We start from the raw sequence: 21,924 nt of genomic DNA, 5'->3' as shown, positions 1-21,924 counted from the left end.
GTTTCTCCAGGTAAAATCTGTAAGCAGCCCATTGCCACACAGGTTCTGGGACATTACCTCAAGACCAACAAACAATAAATAAAACACTGGATAAAACCTAGAATGAAAGAAGACAGAAGAGGGGTGCCTGGGTTGCTCAGTTAAGCATCTGCCTTCGGCTCAGGTCATGATCCCAAGGTCCTGGGATTGAGCCCTGCATCAGGCTCCCTGCTCAGTGGGGAGTCTGCTTCTCCCTCTCCTTCTGCCCCTTCCCCCTGCTTGTGCTCTCTGTCTCACTCTCTCAAATAAAAAAAGAAAATCTTAAAAAAAAGAAAAAAGACAGAAGAAAATGTCAGAAATGAAAGTTCACTGAGTAAAGGGCTAATAGAAGAGGAATTTAAATAAAAATATATAGTCATCAGCTTTTAAGAGATGTCCTAAAAATCACTTGTGAGGCCTTTCCTCAACTAAATTGGAGGGAGAGCAATTTCTCTACAATTCCATATTGGGTTAATATGCTACCCTAATATATTTTCTTCGGAAAATGAATCCAAGACCATGGTATGAATATATTTGGCCCCATCCATCCATCCATCCATCCATCCATCCCCCATTGCCTCATGAAATATTTACTGCATGCCTACTATGTCAGGCATTGCACTAGGCCTTGGGGGATATAACTGCGATTGTGGTGGACAGTCTGTTCTCATAGAGGTGACAGCCTATAGAGGAAAAAAGATGTTACATAAATAACTGCAAAGACATGGCATGGGAGTTAAGACAGTTGAAGTATAGGGTGTTAGGGGAATATATGTTGGGGGGCATGCTATTTCCTTGTTAGTTTGACAGTTTACATGCAGCTTAATAAACTCAGGAGGGTGTCACTTGTGATTAGCTAGTCCCTTTGGTTAGTACATATCACAACACTGTACTTGGACAGCACTTACTAAACTCTTTTGACGATGACAGCAATCTTCATGGGACACTCCTTTGGCTACTTAGAAACAGGAGTCTGGAAGCTAGAAGGTTTGGTTTCTGACTTAAAGGAACGACAAGGGAAACCCTCCGCCTTATTGCTCAGTCCCTCTGCTCCAACCCTGATTCCAGTAGCTTTGGAAGCCAATCAGTTGAGAGTGATACTCTCAATTATTTAGGATTTATAAATGCAACTCCCAAGTTCCTGCCATGTGTTCAATGTGTACTATATGAGTTTAATTCAACAGCCATTGAAAGGAGGGTGGTGTTACCCTCCTCACTGTTAAAAGGAGGCTGAAAGCGAACTCCCTGCCACATAGAGGCCTTTGTGTGTCAGACTAGGGGACACAATCCCACTATTCTCACTGGGGCATTATTTTATTTTTATAGCATTTAAATTGGGGGATTTTGTTCTTTGAAACAACAGTGACAGGAAACATAAAATCTCCTCTTCAAAGAGAGATGTTAAAAAAAGTGTCCATCTCCTGCTGGCCAGACGGTGACAGCTCGCTTGTTCAAAAGAATTGCAAGGCTGCCTCTTCTAACCTTTGGGATCCCTTAATACAGGTCAATGGCTCATAACATGGGTCTGGGCTTAGTGCAATCCTATCCATTTATTTAAAAAATTACCTAGTCCCCAAGGCCCCCTTCAAGCAAAGATGTATGAAAGTATGCACCGGTTGGTGAGAGAGAAGGAGGCAGTATCAGAGCCAGGCTACAAAGGAGGTGAGCAGAGGATCACTGTTGGAGACCAGCCTGGTGGCAAAGCGGGGGATCTGTGGGGGGCCAGGTCAAGGACTTTGGCACCCAGAGGATCTGGCCAACTAGGCCAAACGGACACAGCAGGCATTGGCCCCATGCTTTAATCTTAAGACAAGGCTGGGCTGAGTTAGAAAGGGAGACTGTGGTAGACCACTGAGGTCTATCACTCAAGAGGAGGGGCAATGAGGGTAGGGAGGCCAAAGCAGCATGAGAGGTGACAGTTTCAGCTCTTGGGGTGCCAGTCAGGATGGCCTCATGTTCTAGGGGTCACTGCCACTGCATCACTTCCCGTGAGCGGTTCTGACTCAGTCCTTTGGGACATTTATTAGGTTGTGGTCAAATGCATAGTCATTGCTGAAATATGGCTCTAATAAAACCACATTAACATCCAGAGCCAGCCTTGCCATGAATGAAGGGCTTCCAGTCCAAGAGGTCTTCTTCCACCATTTCCTGAGGCCTCAGATGCTTTAATGGTACCAAATCATGGTGAAGCCCATGGTTCAGGAAGGACCCCGAGTCACGTCTGCCCAGTAAAGTCACTTGTGTTCCTGGTGAACTGTCTCCTCAACTCCTGCTCCACAGGGTACAAGCCAGCCCAGGCCCAGGATGTCAGGATTTAACCACTAGGGATAGGGAGAGGTCAGGAGGTGCTGCAAAGAGTCCCCTGGAAATGGAGGGAGAGAGACCTGGGAAGAAGGAAGGCTCAGAATTCACACAGTACAATAGAGAATCTCGAGCAGACTCCCTGTTGAGCCTGGAGCTCAATGTGGGGCTTGATCTCACAACCCTGAGATCATGACCTGAGCCAAAATCAAGAGTCAGGTGCTTAACTGACTGAGCCACCAAGGCATCCCATTACTTTAGTTAGATTTTATGATCAATTTGGCTAAAGAAGGATCCAGCGTGAAGAGGACTGCGATACGATTATATGGCACACAACTCATCTTTTTTTTTTCTTCCATAAAATCTTTCAAATGCAGTGTTAGCTTAATATGCTTTTTGGCATTTGACTTTCTTTTAGTCTAACTACAATTTGCATTCACATTCTCAGGTTTTGACATCATTTGTCATTAATCCAGACTTTCATTTACATCATTTTGGCCTCGTAATTTGTCCTCTCAAATCACTCCAACAGCAGTGAAACAACTTGAAGCAATTACAAAGGTAAGAGGATAAAAATGTAATAAAACCTAATTCGTGGACCATACTTGTTTAGTGTCAGATTGCAGAGCGAAGGTGCTTCATCTTCCAATCATTAAAGGATCTAATTTCAATTTTTACTCAAAGCACATGAATAATTATATTTCAGTTTGATTAGGAGAAGATGAACTTGATGAATATTTGTATAGCTGAAATTAAAATAGTAAATATATGTAGTCATAGAAGGACATGTATCATTAGGATTGCAATATAAGTTTTCTTTGATATAATTTTGCTTCTACTAATGATACTAATCACTACAATCCACTGAGTATTTATTTATTGCTGAGTGCTTTACTTTGTACTACCTAAATTCTTCCAACAATCCACGAGGTAGATAGATAATAATTCATTATTATCCCCATCTTATATATTGGAAAAGAGAAACAATTCAAAGAGCTAGAGACCCAGCTCTGACTCAGAGCCTCATCTCTATTGCCCATTCTACTATTCTGTGTTGTGAGATGTATATGTAGGATAAAAAATAACATACATGAGCAGGACAAAGTAAGACATCAGGTATTTGAAACTTAAAGTAGAAAAGAACTACCTTATTTTTAAAACTGGTTTGCTGAGTGTTGTTTGTGGATTAGTCATATTCTGCACTGGGGGCTGCTGCTTTTTATACTGCTTAACTGTACCCTGACCCATTAGATTTTATGAACAACTTAATTGCAAAATGATGACCGCAGGGAACACCCTGGGAAATGTTGAAAGTCTAATTCATTCACGTTCACCCTCCTGAAGTAAAACTCAGCAACCAGAAGTTAAGCTTCACCGGCAGACAGCAAATAGCACGTTGCATTGTAGGAGCCGGCTCCGGCTGGAGCTGGGTGAGTGAGGGAGGCTCTGAGCAAATTGGATGGTCCAGTGTTCACGAGCTTGGGAGTTTTACCTGCTTTTAAAATCTTTTCCAAGCAAGGGTGCAGTCTAGGGTATAATTCTCCACACGTATGTTTCTTGAGCTACTAGACAGCAACCAGGTAATGCATATTTTTTTTAACCTTAACGAGTTCTAACCAGCCTTGAAAACCATAGGGTGGACAGGGCCAAAAAGCGGGTTGCGACTTGGACACCTTATTAGTGCCTGAGAGTTAGGCCCTCTGGGGCTCCTCAGAGCCAGGTGGGCTCACACCCCGCCAGGTGCCATGGCTGCACAAACAGAAGGAAACGGCGCCTTTCCTGGGTCTGGAGAAAGACTCTGAAGGAACTGCTGGTGTTGTCTCTGACATCATTAGGTCTGTGGTGCCCACAGTTGCCAGGCTGACAGCTCCCTGTGAACTCACTCTCCTCAAGGGGGGTGTGGTCTGAAAGATGAGTCCTTTGCCTTTCTGCTTTGTCGGCACAACTAGCCAGCTTTGGGCCCACAGCCCCGGAATCCGCAGGCTCAGGCCCCACCGAGGCAGCCCCCTGAGCTCATGAGCTGGCAGAAGAACAAAGGACCGAAGAACAAAGGCATGGAATGTTGAAGGCATGATTTTAGAAGCTTTTTAAAGGCTTTTAATATCCTAAGTTGGAAAAGCTGGGAGGGAGGGAGAGAGAAAGAGAGAGGGAGGGAGGGAGGGAGGGCGAAGGAGAGGTGGCGAGAAGGAGATTGTTGTTGGGGGAGGAATGAGGGCAAGGGTTAGTTTCCATATTTCCTGAGAGAAACATGAGACTGTACAATTGATTTCAGAATTTACATTAGGTAGAATGGGGATTCATCTATTTGCAAAATGACAAAAAGGTTTTCCTTGGAACATACTAATGGGGATTTTTGCCTCAGAGGTAGAGCATAACAGTGAATTAGGCAGGGTTGTTTCTCTAGATGTGACAATAATACACACATACTCCCTCCATTCCCCCCTTCTCCCCAGACAATAATAAAGCATTTTATACTCTGGCCTCAATTCTTCAGTGAGTTTCTAGGTCAGCAATTATACCCAGGTCCAAGTCTCAATCTGGTTGCCAGCTAAACAGGATTGGAATCTGGGGAGGCCTATTCCCTGTAAAATTATGTTACCCCGGAGAGGGGAGCAGGAGGGAAAACGTTCTGGATTTTGTGAAGGGGTCCTTTTCATATGGTGCACACTGCATATTTATAGTTATTTTTCTTTTTCCGGAAAAAAAAAAAGAAAAAGAAAAGAAAAGCCTCAAACTTTTCATTTGCTTTGAAAATCAAACCTCGGTCTCTCCTTGGTTCAGGGCAGATGCTGCCTCAGCAGTTTTGAGTGAAATTCAGCACCAGCCCCGCTCTACCCCAGTGCAAGCGAATGCTGTTGACACACTGGACTCCCCATCCGCTCCCATTCAGGTGTCCAGTGAAGGGGATCATCAGTGACGTCGTCCCTGACTCTGGATCATGCCCTTCTGCTGCTTCTGCTTGAGTGGAGGGAGGGGTGGGATGGATGGTGTCAGAGACCTGGGCATCAGAAATTCTATACTGATGAGCCTAATTGGAGCCATATTGGAGGAACAATATGGAGGAAAGAGGGAGGAGACAGAGGCTTATTTTGAGACAAAATTTATTTTAATTAGATATATGCTTCTTTGCAGTGCTTGGCAGTGGTGGTGAAGAGGAAGCAAAGTTCCCCAAAGCCACCCCTTTGCTACCAACCCTAGTTCCTTGCCAAATCTCTCTTATGCTGATGCTCTTATTGGTGTTTCCATTTCTTTCCTTAACATAAGGTCAAGGGGGACAAAAGACAAATAGAATGCCCTTGAACAGCACCACTTAATAACTCAGAGTGTTGTTGCTGGGAATGGAATATATTCCACTCTAAGACACGCCTAACAAGACATGCTCTTAAAAAACAAAACAAAACGAAACAACCCAACAACAACAACAAAACCTAAAAATTCAGATTCCTATTCTCTTAAGAAAGTTTTTGTAAATTAGGCCTCACATAGAGAAGTGCCTGTTTCACCAGGGCATTCAACTTTTAGGAACTACAAATATACTCATCTGTGGTTTGCTGGGGGTTCCCCTCTGTGTTTTAAACACTAGAGAGATCATGCTCTTTAAGGTGAATGTAAGAACATGCTTGAGCCGATGTAGATGCTCACTGGGGTTGAAGACTTCCAAGCGTGCAGGGCCCGGGGGTCCCTCTCATTGTGCGCCTCTTGACTCTAAGGAGTCCTGCCTGTTTAGGTAATGAGACCGCTTAAGGTCTCCAGAGGAAGAACAACTGGGCTGCCGTTGCAACTTGCACACAGAGGAATGTGCAGGAGAGTGTTCTGAAATAAAGGAAAGACCTGAACTCTGTGAGAAGAGAGAATGGGTGTGAGCAGAAGAAACAATAAGACCTCTGCAGATATGGCCTTGAGAAATGGGCAGGGGAACACTGTGGGATACTTCATGGGACCTGTCCTCATGTAGGATTAGGCCTCATTTATTATTTGAAATTGAATTTTTTAATTGAGGTAACTGTAGATTGACATATAGTAAGAGATGATTTGAAGAGCTTCCTTTTACACTCTGCCCAATTTCCCCCAATGGTAACACTTTGCAAAACTATAGTACAATATCACAACCTGGATATTGACATTGATACAATTCACTGATCTTACTCGAATTTCCCAAGTTTTACTTAAACTCACTTTTGTGTGTATTTAATGCTATACAATTTTATCACCTGTGGAGATTTGTGTACCCATCCCACCACAGACAACATAGAGAACACTCTCATGATCACAAGGATCCTTGTGTTGCCCCTCCATAACCATACCCATACCCATCTCTTGCTTCTCCACCCCCAGGTCCCTGGCAACCACTAATTTGTCCTCTATTTAAAAAATTGTGTCATTTCAAAATGTTTTATAAATGGAATCAAAAGATATGGAACCTTTTGAGAAAGGAGTTTTTTCACTCAGCATTTAGAGATTTATCCAAGCTGTTATATCAATAGTTTATTCCTCTTTGTTGCTGAGTAATATTCCATGGTATGGATGTACCAGAGTTTGTTCAACCATTCAGCCAATGAAGGAAATCAGGGCTGGTTCTAATTTTTGGCTGTTGTAAAGAAAGCTGTTATGAACATCTACGTATGGGTTTTAATTTTTTTTATTATTTTTTTAAAGATTTATTTATTTTAGAGAGAGAGAGAGAGCACAAGCAGGAGGAGCAGGGAGAAGGAGAGAGAATCTCAAGCAGACTCTGCCCTGAGCGTGGAGTCTGACGAGGGGCTCTATCTCACAACTGTGAGATCACGACCTGAGCCGAAACCTACTGTGCCACGTAGGCACCCCTGTACGGGTTTTTATGTGGACATAATTTTTCATTTGTGTGGGATAAATGTCCAAGAGTACAATTGATGGTTTGGATGTTAACTGTATGTTTAATTTTATCAAAAGTGCCAAACTGGGGTGCCCGGGTGGCTCAGTGGTTAAGCGTCTGCCTTCGGCTCAGGTCATGATCCCGGGGTCCTGGGATTGAGCCCTGTGTTGGGCTCACTGCTCAGTGGGGAGTCTGCTTCTCCCACTCCCTCTACTGTTCCCCCTGCTTGTGCTTTCTCTCTGTTGAATAAATAAAATCTTAAAAAAAATAAAAAAATATGGTAAGCGCTGTGAATTGTGCAAGACTGTTGAATCTCAGATCTGTACCTCTGAAACAAATAATGCAATATATGTTAAGAAAGAAAAAAAGAAGAAGAAGAATGTAGCAGGAGGGGAAGAATGAAGGGGGGGAAATCGGAGGGGGAGAAGAACCATGAGAGACAATGGACTCTGAAAAACAAACTGAGGGTTCTAGAGGGGAGGGGGTTGGGAGGATGGGTTAGCCTGGTGATGGGTATTGAGGAGGGCACGTTCTGCATGGAGCACTGGGTGTTATGCACAAACAATGAATCATGGAACACTATATCTAAAACTAATGATGTAATGTATGGGGATTAACATAACAATAAAAAAAATTAAAAAAAAATAAAAAAAAATAAAAAAATAAAAAATAAAACCTGCCAAACTATTTTGCATTCCTACCATCAATGTATGAGTGATGCAGCTTCTCTAACTCCTCATCAGCATTTGGTGGTTGTTGCTGTTTTTTTATTTTAGTCAGTCTGATAGGTGTGCAGTTATATTCCATTGTGGTGTTAATTTGCATTTCCATAATGATTAATGATGCTGATCATTTTTTCATGTGCTTATGTGCCACCTGTATATATCCTCTTCAGTGAGATGTATATTTGTGTCTTTTGCCCATTTTCTAACTGCATTATTTTTTTACTGTTGAGTTTTGAGAATTCTTTATATATACTAGGTACTAGTCCTTTGAAGGATATGTAGCTTCAAATACTTTCTCCTAATTTGTAGATTGTCTTTTCATCCCCTTCATAGTCTTTCACAGAACAAAATTTTTAATTTTGATAAGGTCCAACTTATTAGCTTTTCCTTTTATGGACTGTGGTTTTGGTGTCAAGTCTTAGAACTTCTTGCCTAACCCTAGGTCCCAAAGATTTTCTCCTATTTTTTTAAGTTTATTATTTTTATGGTTTAAAAGTAAGACTATGATCCATTTTGAGTTAATTTTTTTATAAGTTGTGAAGTTTAGTTGTGAGGGTCTTCCCCCCCCACACACATGTGGGTATCTAGTTGTCCCAGCACCATTTGTTGAAAATCTACTCTCCCTCCATTGAATTACTTTTGCATCTTTGTGAAAAGCCAGTTGAGCATATTTGAGTGTGTCTATTTCTGGCTTCTCTACTCTGTTCCATTGATCTGTGTGTGTGTCTCCACCAAAACCATGCTGCTGTCTTGATTACTGTAGCTACATTACAGTAGTGTTTCCTCCCACTTGATTCTTCTTTGTCAAGATTGTTTGAACTATTTTAGGGCCTTGCCTTTCCACATAACTTTTAGAAAAACTTGTCTATGTCTACAAAAAAACTTTGCTGGGATTTTTTTTTAAACAACTTCACTGAGAGATAATTCACATACCACACAATTCACCATTTAAAGAGTGCAATTCAATGTTTTCTTCACATATTCACAGGGTCATACAATTGCGCAGAAAAGAGATAACATAGTGGTATTGAGACTGTTCTCCTTAGAAAGGCCTGCTTGCAAGACTGGCCCTTGGCTGGAGTCTGGGAACTTGGTTCCCAGAGTGTTCCCAGTCAACAGTTAACTGATAAGAGTGGTTCCCTGTGCCTAGACTGTTTGTGCAAACAATATAGTTTATGTTGAATAACATACTTTCTTTTTGGGAATCTGTCATTTTGGCGCATGCTAGGAAGAATGTGCTTATGACCAGCCCCCACTAAAAACTTTGAGTGTGGAGTCTCCTAATGGGCCTACCTGAGCAGAACCATCACATATGTGTGGCTGTAATTTTGTTGCACAGAGAAGTGTGCTCTGTGTGACCCTTCATGGGAGAGCAAGAGCATATAGAGGCCTGCACATGGATTCCTTCAGAACTCTGCCTCTTTTCCCCTTATGCTCCAACTGTATATCCTTACTATGTCTCTGTAGTATATTTTAGCCATGGGTACGAATATATTATTTTGGTTTGCCTGGTTTACCTTGTGCCATTGGGGCTCCCTACTGGTGCAGCCTGAGGGAGCTGGAGGGCTTTTTCAAGACTGGGTGGGGGATTTCTCTCTGTGGGGTGGGGGTTCCCTCCATTGGTGCTCCCCAGCTGCCTCTGGGTGGAATGGGGACAGGGGCTTCCTGGACTAGGCCACTTGCTATAGCTGGGTCTCCCTTGACAGATTAGCTCACACCCTTTAGTGTATCTCTTGGTGGAAAAGGGGTGTCTCAGACCCAGTGAGTAATGAAGAGTGCCTTCTCTGGCTGTTTATTTTTGGTCAGACTCCCTCTTGCTGCCCCTTGCCTGATACTATTAGAGGAACTAGGGGAGGAATGAGTCTACCCAGATGCCTTGTCTTGCAAGGTAGGGGGTTGGGGGTTGGGAAACAGTAGGTCTGGGTGAGTGGGGGGAAGATACAGGGTGCCCTATCACTGTGCTGGCTGTGCAGTCTTGGGGTCCCCAACCAGCTCACTTTCTTCTTAACACCTTTCAGAGTTTTCCTTTGTTTGCTTCTTGCATTATTTCCAGTGTTTACAGTTGTGTTTAGCAGGGAGGAACAGAAAGAAATGGATCTATGCCATCTTGTTCCAACCTACCATCATATTTTAACTCATCATATTTTAATTTGTTAGGCACAATCATATAATCAAGCATTCCAATTACTGGTAACATTAATTTAAAATATATACATGGTCTACTTTCAGAAGGTTTCTGAGGCAGCTTGGATGATGTACATGGAACAAGATAGTGTAGATTCATTTTTCCTTGCTGCCTCCCTCTAATACAAATAATTATCCCGGAACTTTTTCAGTGGGTCATGATAAAAGGGCTCTGAATCCTGGAAAGAAGAAGGTGGACTGACTAGAGAAGAGACAGTGTGGTGAATGCCCTGGGTTTTCTTTTCATGTCCCATACACAGCTGGGTTGGATACTGGAGAGACCTGTAGCCCAGAACTGTCAGTAGGCATAGACCTAAATCCCAAGAAAAACCTGCACTCTCTGAACAAAGGACCAGGAGAGGGAAACTTAACAGAGACCTAGAGCGCGCGGCAACTTGCTTCTAGAGCATGGGCTGGCAACCCAATCTGACCACAGTGGCAGCCTCAACATCCTGGTTAAAAATTATGTGGAAAGGCAAGGCCCAGGGGGGCTGATCCACCCCCCACCCCCAACTCCACACCCAGGGTACTGACAGGTGGGCTGATCCACCCGCATAGACAGTACCGAATCCTTTGGCCAATTCAATGGAGCACAGAAGGGCAGGGATGCTACCCACAGGAACAATGCCAGCAGAACCTGGTATTGCCCTGCCCGACACCAACTAGCACAAAAGCACCCAGGCCCAGCCACTCTGGCTCTCTGCATTCCCCACAGAAGGTGGCCCAGGGAAGCAGCTTCAGCCCCTGTAGGTAACACCAGTAAGGAAACGATCAGAAGTCCCTGCAGTGCCAGAAGAATGAAGCAGACCAGAACAGTACACAAGGGCTCTGAAAACTAAAATGTCTTTGGGACAACAGCACACAAAAATAGGCCAGAACCTATATGCTCCACCTAAACAGGGTGACTGCCTGCTAAAGTAGAAGATTTAAATAGGATTGAAAATCTAACATCATAACCCAAATGCTCAGGATACAATAGAAAATCAATAGAAAATGCCCAGGATACAATAGAAAAATATAGAGACCAATGGAACAGAATAGAAGGGCCAGTAATGAACCCACACATATGTGATCAATTAATTACAACAAAGCAGCCAAGAATATACAAAAGTCTTTTCAATAAATGATGTTAGGGAAACTGGACAGCCACATGCAAAAAAAGAAAACTTCCAGGGCGCCTGGGTGGCTCAGTCAGTTGAGCATCTGCCTTCGGCTCAGATCATGATCCCAGGGTCCTGGGATCGAGTCCCGCATCAGGCTCCTTGCTCAGCGGGGAGCCTGCTTCTCCCTCCCTCTCTGCGTGCCACTCCCCCCTGCTTGTGCTCTCTCACTCTCTCTCTCTGTCAAATAAATTAAAAAAAAAAAAAAAAAGAAAACTTCCATATGCTACAAAAATTAAATCGAAATGGGTTAAAGACTTGAGTGGAAGACCTGAAACCATAAAACTCCTAGAAGAAAACATAGGTAGTAAGCTCCTTGACATCAGTCTTGGCAATGATTTTTTTGGATTTGACACCAAAAGCAAAGACAACAAAAGCAAAAATAAACAAGTGGGACTACATTGACCTAAAAACCTTCTACACAACAAAGAAAACCATCAACAAAATAAAAAGCAACCTACTTAATGGGAGAAAATATTTGCAAATCATATATCTGATAAAAGGGTTAATATCCAAAATATATAAACATACAACTCACTAGCAAAAAAAAAAAAAAAATCTGATTTACAAATGGGCAGAAGATCTGAATAGTCATTTTCCAAAGAAGACATAAAGATGGCCAACACGTTCATGAAAACATACTCAACATCAGCAGTGATCAGGGAAATGCAATCAAACCACAATCAGATATCACTACACACCCGTCAGAATGACTAATACCAAAAAGACAAGGAATAATAAGTGTTGGTGAGGATGCAGGGAAGGTGAACTTGTGCACTGTTGGTAGGAACATAAATTGGTGCAACCACTGTGGAAAACAGTATGGAGGTTCCTCAAAAAATTAAATATAGAATTACCATATGATCCAGCAATCTCACTTCTGGGTATTTATCCAAAGAAAATGAAAACACTACGCGAAAAGATATCTGCACCCCTATGTTCATCACAATGTTATTTATAACAGACAAGATATGGAGACAACCTAAATGTACATTGACATTTCAATGGATAAAGAAAATGTGGTGCATGTATTCCACATGATGGAATACTATTCAGCCATAAAAGAGAATGACATCTTGCCATTTGCGACAATAGGAATGTACCTTGAGGATGCTATGCTAAGTGAGGTAAGTCAGACAGAGAAAGACAAGTACTGCATGGTCTCACCTATAGGTGGAATCTAAAAAACAACCCCCCCCAAAAAAAGCAAAAAACCAGGCTCATAGATACAGAGAACAGATTGGTGGTTGCCAGAGGGGGTGGGGGGATGGATAATTGGAAATTTGTATCTTTTGACTCCAGTTATAAAATAAGTAAGTCCTGGGGGAGTAATATACAGTTTGGTGACTATATTAATAACACTATATTGCATATTTGAAGGTTGCTAAGAGAGTAGATCTTAAGGGTCCTCATCACAAGAAAAAAATTTTGTAACTACATATGGATATTAACTAGATTTTACTGTGGTGATCATTTTGCAACATATGCGAACATCAAATCATTATGTTGTATACCTCAAACTAATGTGATGTTGTATGTCAATTATACGGAAGGAAGGGAGGAAGGAAGGAAGGAAGGAAGGAAGGAAAGAGGGAAAAGAAAAGCACCCATAATACCAAGAATTAGGTAAGTCACAATTTGAATGAGAAAAGATAACAACTGACACCAGTATTAAGATGATTTAGATATTGGAATTATTTGACAAAAATTTTCAAGTGGTCATTATAAAAATACTCTAACAAGTAGTTATAAATTCTCTTAAAACAAATGAGAAAACAGAAAACCTCCATAAAAAAATAGAAGTTATACAAAAGAAACAAATGGGAATGATAGAACTGAAAAATACAATGACCAAAATAATAACCATATACATAATACCATGAAAAAAATCATAGATATGATAAAATGAATACATCAAGGTCAAGAGCAATATGCATAGAGTCATATTAAATGTTTACTGTGTGCCAGGTGCTGTTTCAAACATTTTCCTTGTATTAATTCATTTATTCTTCACAACAGTCCTATGAAGCAGATATTATTATCCTTATTAAAAAAATTTTTTTTTTTTAGAGAGAGTGCACATGGGGGTTGGCGTGGGGCAGGGGGAGAGGGAGAGACAGAATTGGGGCTCAGTCTCACAACCCTGAGATCATGACCTGAGCCGAAATCAAGAGTTGGGTGCTTAACCGACTGAGCCATTCAGGTGCCCCAATATTACTATCCTTATTAATAGATGAGGAAATGGAGACACAGAGAGGTTGAATGACCTGCCTAAGATCACACAGCTTACTAGTGGCAGAGCCAGGCAGGCTGTTCCAGAGTCTCTGCCCTTATCCACATATAATATTGCATAGTATTATGCTGCCTCTTTGAGAGAATTAAATTTATTTCAGTGAGAAATCTCAATGCACCAGCTCTGCCAGGGCTGCTAAAAAAGTCTTTTTTTTTTTTTTTTAATTTTTTTTTTTAAAAGTCTTCTAACTGGTCACTCTGTCTCCTTTCCCATCTCCTTGTACAATCCAGTCTTAGCAGGGTTGCCAAGAGGATCTCCATTTATTTATTTATTTATTTATTTATTTATTTATTTATTTATTTTAAAGATTTTATTTATTTATTTGACAGCGAGAAACACAGCGAGAGAAGGAACACAAGCAGGGGGAGTGGGAGAGGGAGAAGCAGGCTTCCTGCAGAGCAAGGAGCCCGATGCGGGGCTCGATCCCAGGACCCTGGGATCATGACCTGAGCCGAAGGCAGATGCTTAACAACTGAGCCACCCAGGCACCCCAGGATCTCCATTTAAAATACAAATCAGAAATACTGTATGATCCAGTAATTCCACTGCTGGGTATTTACCCAAAGAAAAGGAAAACACTAATTTGAGAAGATACATGCACTCTTATGTTTATTGCAGCATTACTTACAATAGCCAAGATACGGAAGGGAGCCAAGTGTCCACTGATAGATGAATAGATAAAGAAGATGTGGTATACATACACAATGGATAATATTACTCAGCTATACAGAAGGATGAGATCATGTCATTTGTGACAACATGGATGGACCTAGAGGGTTATTATGCTAAGTGAAATAAGTCAGAGAAAGAAATATCATATGATTTCACTTATATGTGGAATCTAAAAAACAAAACAAATGAATAAGCAAACAGAAGGCAGAATCAGACCTACAAATACAGAGAACAAACTGGTGTTTGCTAAAGAAAAGGGGGGGGAGGGATGGGCACAATGGGTGAAGGAGAGTGGGAGGTACAGGCTTCCAGTTATGGAATGAATGAGTCACATGGATAAAAGGTACAGCAATAGGAAATATAGTTGATGTATTGTAATAACATTGGATGGTGACAGATGGGAGCTACACTTGTGGTGAGCATAGCAGGATGTATAGAGTTGTTGAAATCACTGTGTTGTACAACTGAAACGAATGTAATAGGCCATGTCAACTATACTCAAATTTTAAAAAATTAGAATAAAAATAATCAGATTGCTTCACTCCGCAGCTTGAGACTCTCCAGTGGCTCCCTGTCACACTCGGAATAACATCTCACCTCCTTGCCAAGACTTAGAGGTCCCACTTGTATGTTCAGATTCCACTCCTCCCACTCTTCTCATTCACCAACCTCCACCTTCAGACTTTCTTGCTGTTCTTTGAACTCATCCCTGCCTCGGGCCCTTTGCACTTGCTTTTTCCTCTGCCTGGAATACTTGTTCCCCCAGATTTTCATTTGGCTGGCTCTATTTCTCACCTTTCTGCTCAAAAGGCATCTTCTCAAAGAGGCCTTCCCATGACTCCATTTTATCATCTTCAGATTAATCTTGCTATCGTTCCGTTTTTATTGTCTTACATCTTCCCCACTAAAACTGACAAGAGGGGAGGCCTTGTTTGTCTTGTTTACTGCTTCATCACCAGTAACTAGAACAGGGCCTGACTTATTATAGGAACTCAAATATTTGTTGAATGAACAAATAAATGAATGGATGAGTTATACAGTTTTCATTACCTGAAAACTAAAGAAATGAAGTTTTTGTTTTGAGATCTAACTTAAAAACAATTTTTTAAAGATTGTATTTATTTATTTGACAGAGAGAGAGAGAGAGAGAGCGTGAGCACACACACAGCAGGGGGAGGGGCAGAGGGAGAAGCAGACTCCCCACTGAGCAGGGAGCCTGATACGGGGCTTGATCCCAGGACCCTGGGATCATGACCTGAGCTGAAGGCAGACGCTTAACGACTGAGCCACCCAGGTGCCCCTGTCACCCTAGTTCTTATCTGTGTCCCCCTGAAGCCCTCCTCTTCCTTGCTGAGGATAAAACCTACTTTTTTTCCCCACAAAGACCACTTCCAGACCCTCTCTCTGTGACATCGACCCAGAGACCTCAGGACATTCACAGCCTCTTACAGCTGCTGCGTACCAGCCTTGTCATGCTGCGGGGCTCTCCAAACTGCCTGCTGGGTGCTCTGGGGCAAAGAGATGCTGGCTCTAGCCTTTCAGGGATGTACGGGTCAGCAAGCGAGAGGATACATTTGCACAAGGAGAGTTCTAACCCCAACTGAAATAAGTCTCCTATCTGTTTGTTCCCTTCCTTAACTTCTCTGTTTTTGTTGATGTAATTTTTCCCTCTTTGTGACTGATCGATGAATAAGACATTTAAGAGGAAGAGCTGGTTGGAAGAAGAACATAATGACTTTACTTGAGGTTAAGTTTGAGGTTTCAGTGGGACAGGCTGGGCTGAGTCAACCAAGCCCTGCCTTGGAGAGGGCTTTCTGATCTGCCTCCTTTTTGATTCAGGCGCTCATCAGAATGACCACGGCAGCTTTGGAACCATCTCTGGGCTGAATCTCTCCTTCCCAATCTAGTCGGGGGTGGCTTTGGAGTGACATTTTGTATAGATTCTATCTATTGGTAGCATAAATTGAAATAAGGAAGTCAAGAGGCAGAGATGATTTGGAGGAAGATTAAAAATTTAGATTTCTACATACTAAGTAAGAAGCACCAATGGGTCATGTAAATGAAAATATCCAGTAGACAGCCTGAGAAGAATGGCTGGGAGGTGGGATAGAAAGGGCCATTGGAAAATGCCTTAGGAGGAGTCGCCGTCCATGGGGGTGTGGTGATAGGTGAAAGATAAAGAAGGATGAGATATCCTGGGACCAAAGGATAGGAAGAGAGCCATTGTTTGAGTCTCAGGAAAATGCCTACACTTAAGGGGAGGGAAGCAATAAGGAGACCAAGAAGGTGTCACTCTGGGGAAGAAATTGGATGAAGCAGTCTTAAGAGCTAAAGGAAGTTTCAAGAAAGAAGTGGCCAATTCTGTCATATTTTATAGAGAAGTTGAGAAGAACGAATGAAAAATGGCTTTGGCAATTGAGATGATAATTATAATGAAAAGTATCCAAGAAAATGAGCTGGAAATGCCCTTCTCTGGCCTATGATGGTGACAGAGACTGATTTACTGCCCACATCATCTTGACATGATGTGTGTGTTTCCATCCTTAAGAAGGATTAATAGCAGAATAGCCAAAAAAGCCAGTTAGATTCAACTAAAATATGAATGCTTCTCATATTAATCAGACTGTGACTTATGACCAAAATGACAGATACTAACCTGTGATACCTTTTTTCACCCAAAAGGTAACAATACTGGGCATAGAAGAAAGAACTTTTCTTGATACAGATTCCATCATAATGATATCTGAAAAATAAAGGTTTTCTTAAAGATTATGTCAAACCACCAACATGCTTTACAGAAGCCACAGAATAGACTAGCTAATGAAGATCTGATTTTTTATCTGAGTTTTATCTATGACGCCATTTATTAGCTCCGTTGGGTAGATAGTTTCATACTATTTCATACACATTAGCTTTGAAACGGGCTCGCAAATGTTCTACTCTGCTTTCCCAACTAAGGACACTCCAGTCTTAGAGAGATGTGACAGGGAAAGCCTCCTGCTGCCACCGCTGTGAACCTTTTTAAGGTGAAGGGGAGCGACACCCATGTTCCCTCTACAGAGAACCAGACTCGGGTTCTCACAAACCCAAGAAGGAAGTTGGTTCCCGCTCTGCAGCCCAGGCACTTTGCTGAGCTGGGAAAATGCAGCTGCTTGTCTAGGCTCACAGCAGCAGGGCAAAATTTTTTCAAATGAACTATTACCCAATGTTTAGTTTGGCAAACGCTTCAGCTGTCTTCATTCCCTTGTGGGTAGCAGGCCCCTTTCCTAATTTGGCTTCCATCCCTTCTCACTGATTTTCTGATTTCATGGATTTCTCCTGATTTTTCTTTATTTAAAAGAAATAACAAGTAACAATAGTAATTGAATGACAATTATAGCACGATGCACCTGATAACATTGGAATTTCCTTTTGCTTTAAAAATACATAGAGCCTGGGTACCTGGTCTCTGGAAAATAATTCAAATATGCTAATTAGGTGAATACTTAGAAATTTTAGTTCAAAGAATAATTAAAACAGTTCTATAACTCTGTGTGTGTAATTATTTAAGTATTTCAACGGACATCTACATGTCTAAACATTTAAAGTGTTGAAACAAGAAAACATTGTGACTTTCATATTTTAACAAAATCACTAAGTAGAAACTAATATTTGGTTCTAGTATCACCCAAACTATTCCAGGCACTAGGATTTCATTTGAATTATGGGAACTCTTTGGTAGCACTGATATTTCTAGTTTGTTTAGTTTTGCATTTTTGTGTCACCCATTTTGTGATTTTTCAAAATGTTTGTTTATTCTAACATTTCAAATAGAACAAAAATGATAAACCTACCTGGCACTTCCTCTCGTGCCTAGCCTCCGGGTGCCAAGATCAGGAAAAACCAAATGTACAAGCTAAAAGAATAAACCAGATTTAAAGCTGCAATTGGAAAATTTAGAAATGAAACTTATAGTTTCACCTCTTATAATGTTTCAATTGTATTTCCCCTTTTTTTATTATAAAGAAAATACGTGTAAATGAAATTTGGAAAAAATCAAGACAAGTATAGGGACAAAAATATACCATTCAGAGGAAACCACCATTTAAACCTCAGTGTAGTTCCTTCCAGCCTTTTTTTTTTTAAAGATTTATTTTAGAGAGAGAACACATGCGTGGGGAGGGGAGGGGCAGAGGGAGAGGGAAAAGGAGCAAAGCAGACTCCCCACTGAGTGTGGAGCCCATCACAGGGCTAGATCTCAGGATCCTGAGATAAGGGCCTGAGCTGAAACCAAGAGTCGGTCTCTTAACTGACTGGGCCACCCAGGCATCCCTCCCAGCGTTTTTTTCAAGCCTCAATATGTATATGGATTCTGTGGGTATACAGAGGAAACCACTGGTGTCACACAATTAGTATGTGTGCAGCTTTGCTGTCGACTTTCTCCCCTCCACAGTGTACCATAAACATTTCCCCTTGTCATTAAGAATTCTCTAAAAACAAGGGATTAATAGCTGCAAAAGAGTCCATCATGTGAGCTGCCATAATTTTACTATTTTCCTCTTTTTCCAATGTGATAGTCGTTTTCACTTTTTATTATTCATTTGTTTACCTAATTTTTTCATTTTAAAGGTTTTGGTAGCAAGTGCTATTAAAATATTGAACAACATAACTACTTCTGACTCAACTTCTCATCTCCCAGATATGTTTTTCATGTGTTTTGTTAACGCTAACATTATATTCACGACTAATTACATTAAAAAAAAATAGAAGCCTGTTCCAGCTTCCTAATTAGAAGAGGTTCGTGACATGCATGGTATCCCAGTACATGTCTACGGAAAGTGGAAATCCTGGAGCCTGGTGGAATTAGAAAAATACAGAGCATGGAAGGCATGGTGTTTTAAGCAGTCAAGTAACGATTTCCACTATTTTTCTCTAGTCCCCTCCATAATCATTCAGCTTCTGCTTTTGCTTGGTTTCTTGTTACATCCCTCTTTCTTTTTTCCTTTTTTTTTTAAAAAAAGATTTTATTTATTTATTTGAGAGAGCGTGAGAGATAGCAGGAGTGGGGGGAGGAGCAGAGAGAGAGGGAGAAGCAGACTCACTTCTGAGCAGGGAGCCTGATCAGGGCTTCATCCCAGGACTCTGAAATCATGACCTCAGGCATTTAGCTAAAATTGGGTTTTTTAAAACTCTACTAAGTCCTCAACTCAAATCACTCATGATTTGAGATGAAGGTAGACAGTTAACCTAGGCATTCCCCCCATCTTTCTTTTTTTCTTAACTTCTAAGCAGCAGGATTTGACAGTGTCGTGTAATGTTTCTCTCGTCTGGTTCCAGGCCCTACCTCTTCCTACGGGAAGCCACCCAAGCCCGGGTGTAGAGGAAGAAAAATGAAGGAACAGGAAAGGAAGGCTTGCACAATTAAACATCAAGGTTATGAGGCTAAATTGAGAGGTTCCTTCAGGGAAGGGGTCCAAAATGTACAGATGAAGAATAAATGATAAAAGAAAAAGTCAGCAAGTCTAAAAATGCAGAATCAGAAGCCAGAAATTCCTACTTTCAACCACAGATTCTGAAAATTCCATCACCTCTAAAGAAAATCACTTAAAACCTTCCCTTTATATCTAGTTGTAAAATAGTAGGTACCTAAAAGAATTATTATAAACTATGAAGCAGGCTCAGATTCAAGGCCCTGGGAAATAATCTGGTGTTTTGGAGGGAGAAGCAGAAACAAATTGCGCAGTTGTCTGGCAGCATAATAATCTGCACATTTTATTTTATTGAGTAATTCTAACCCCAGACTATCCTGTGATTTCATTTTATGATCAGGTACACCACAGTTAAATTTAAAAACCAACTGAGATGATTATTTCCAAAAAATGTAATAAGTAAGAAATGTATATATTTAATATATGGACAGCTCACATAAATTAATGGGAAAACAACAATACCCCAATAGAAAGTGGTCTGGTGATAATATGTATACACACAAGATACATATGACCAAAACACATGCAAAAGTGCTTACCTGCCCTAATCATCCAATAAGTACAAGTTGAAACAGCTAAATATAGTTCTTAACCAACAAATTTTCTAGGTTAAAAATATTAGGGATTTGATTAAGAATATCAGGAACTACCATGAGCTGTGTATTGGTTACAACGGTCTAGAGTCCCTCCTGGGGAAGTTATCACGTACAGATGGAGATTTATGGTAGAATAGAGAAACATTATAAACAACCGAAATTTCCAACAAGGGAAATGGTTAAATGAATTCTGGAACACCCAAAAAGTGTTTGGCACCATTTTACAACATTTATTTTAAAATATTTTAGTGTGAAAATGTTTATGATATTCTAAGTTTAGATAAATCGGCATGTGATTATAAAAGTTAATTATTTCTTGAGTGTTCCTATGTGCCAGGACCACTCAATTTTTTTATATGCATTCTCTCATTAATTTCTTAAAAGCATCTCATAAGGTAGGTACTGTTATTAACGTTATGAATCGTTTCATTTTACAGTTGATGATGTCGAGGCACAAAAAGATGAAATAACTTGCCCAGGGTTACAACCTAATTAGTTGGATTCCAGGCTTAGTGTTGTTAAAAAGTATACCATATTGCAAAATCAACAACACAAGAAACAACAAGTATTGGTGAGGACGTGGAGAAAAAGGAACCCTCGTGCACTCTGGGTAGGAATGCAAACTGGTACAGCCACTGTGGAAAACAGTATGGAGGTTCCTCAGAAAGTTAAAAATAGAACTACCCTATGATCCAGTAATCACACTACCGGGTATTTACCAAAAAAATTAAAAAAAAAAACCCACGAATTTAAAGGGATATATGCACCCCTATGTTTATTGCAGCATTATTTACAATAGCCAAACTATGGGAGTAACCCAATAATGGAATATTATTCAGCGACAGAAAAAGAATGAAATCTTGCCAATTGCAATGACTTGGATGGAGTTAGAGAGTATAATGCTAAGCAAAATAAGTCAGAGAAAGACAAATACCATATGTGGAATTTAAGAAGCAAAACAAACAAGCACAGGAAAAAGAGAGGCAGACAGACAGACAATACAAGAAACAGACTCTTAACTGTAGAGAACAAACTGATGGTTACCAGAGGGGAGGTGGGTAGGGGAATGGGGAAAATAGGGAATGGGAATTAAAGAGTATACTTATTATGATGAAAAAAATGATAAAAAAAATACCATATTGCATGCTGTCTGCCTATCCACCTGTCCATTCACCTCTCGGTCCACCTATCCATACATCAATCTTTCAATCCATTCATCCACATAATATCTATCCAACAGGATGAGACATGAACACAACAGACAACAGATAGCAAAGTGAATCGTGAGACACACATCTTAGGGGACTTGTACCCTCAGGCATTTAGCTAAAATTGGGTTTTTTTAAAACTCTAATAAGTCCTCAACTCAAATCACTCATGATGGAATAGAGAGAGGAGGAGGTCTAAGGGGATTTCTTGTGGCAAGATGACCTTTTACCTGTGAAGGGTGTGTGGGACAGAGTGTGGCTCAATCAGCTCAGGCCCAGCAGAGGAGGATTCACAGATTCACTTGAATTCTTTGTGAGGCCCCTGGAGTTAGTGTCTGGCTATGGCATAGGACTCCTGATAGATTATAGACAGGCTGGCCAGTGCACTTGGTGGCAGAGGAGAGTGGTTACCACCCTGGTTTCAGCCAGCACACCCACACTCTGTTT

General features: G+C 41.0%; 1 protein-coding gene across 2 annotated transcripts in view; it reads right to left on the bottom strand.

The window, feature by feature from the left end:
• RFX8 (regulatory factor X8) overlaps positions 1–21,924 on the bottom strand; it is a 249,380-nt gene that overhangs the window by 28,774 nt on the left and 198,682 nt on the right. For both annotated transcript variants that reach the window (XM_078056781.1, XM_078056780.1), the window contains 2 exons: positions 18,039–18,100; positions 16,862–16,948 (listed from right to left, as the gene is read on the bottom strand). In XM_078056781.1, the coding sequence (XP_077912907.1) occupies positions 16,862–16,948; positions 18,039–18,100 (149 nt within the window). The remainder of the gene's footprint in view (positions 1–16,861; positions 16,949–18,038; positions 18,101–21,924) is intronic.

This window comes from Halichoerus grypus, chromosome 10 (genome assembly GCF_964656455.1).
Source record: "Halichoerus grypus chromosome 10, mHalGry1.hap1.1, whole genome shotgun sequence".
In the NCBI taxonomy this organism is placed as follows: Eukaryota; Metazoa; Chordata; class Mammalia; order Carnivora; family Phocidae; genus Halichoerus; species Halichoerus grypus.
This window is presented reverse-complemented; position numbering and strand designations above follow the sequence as displayed.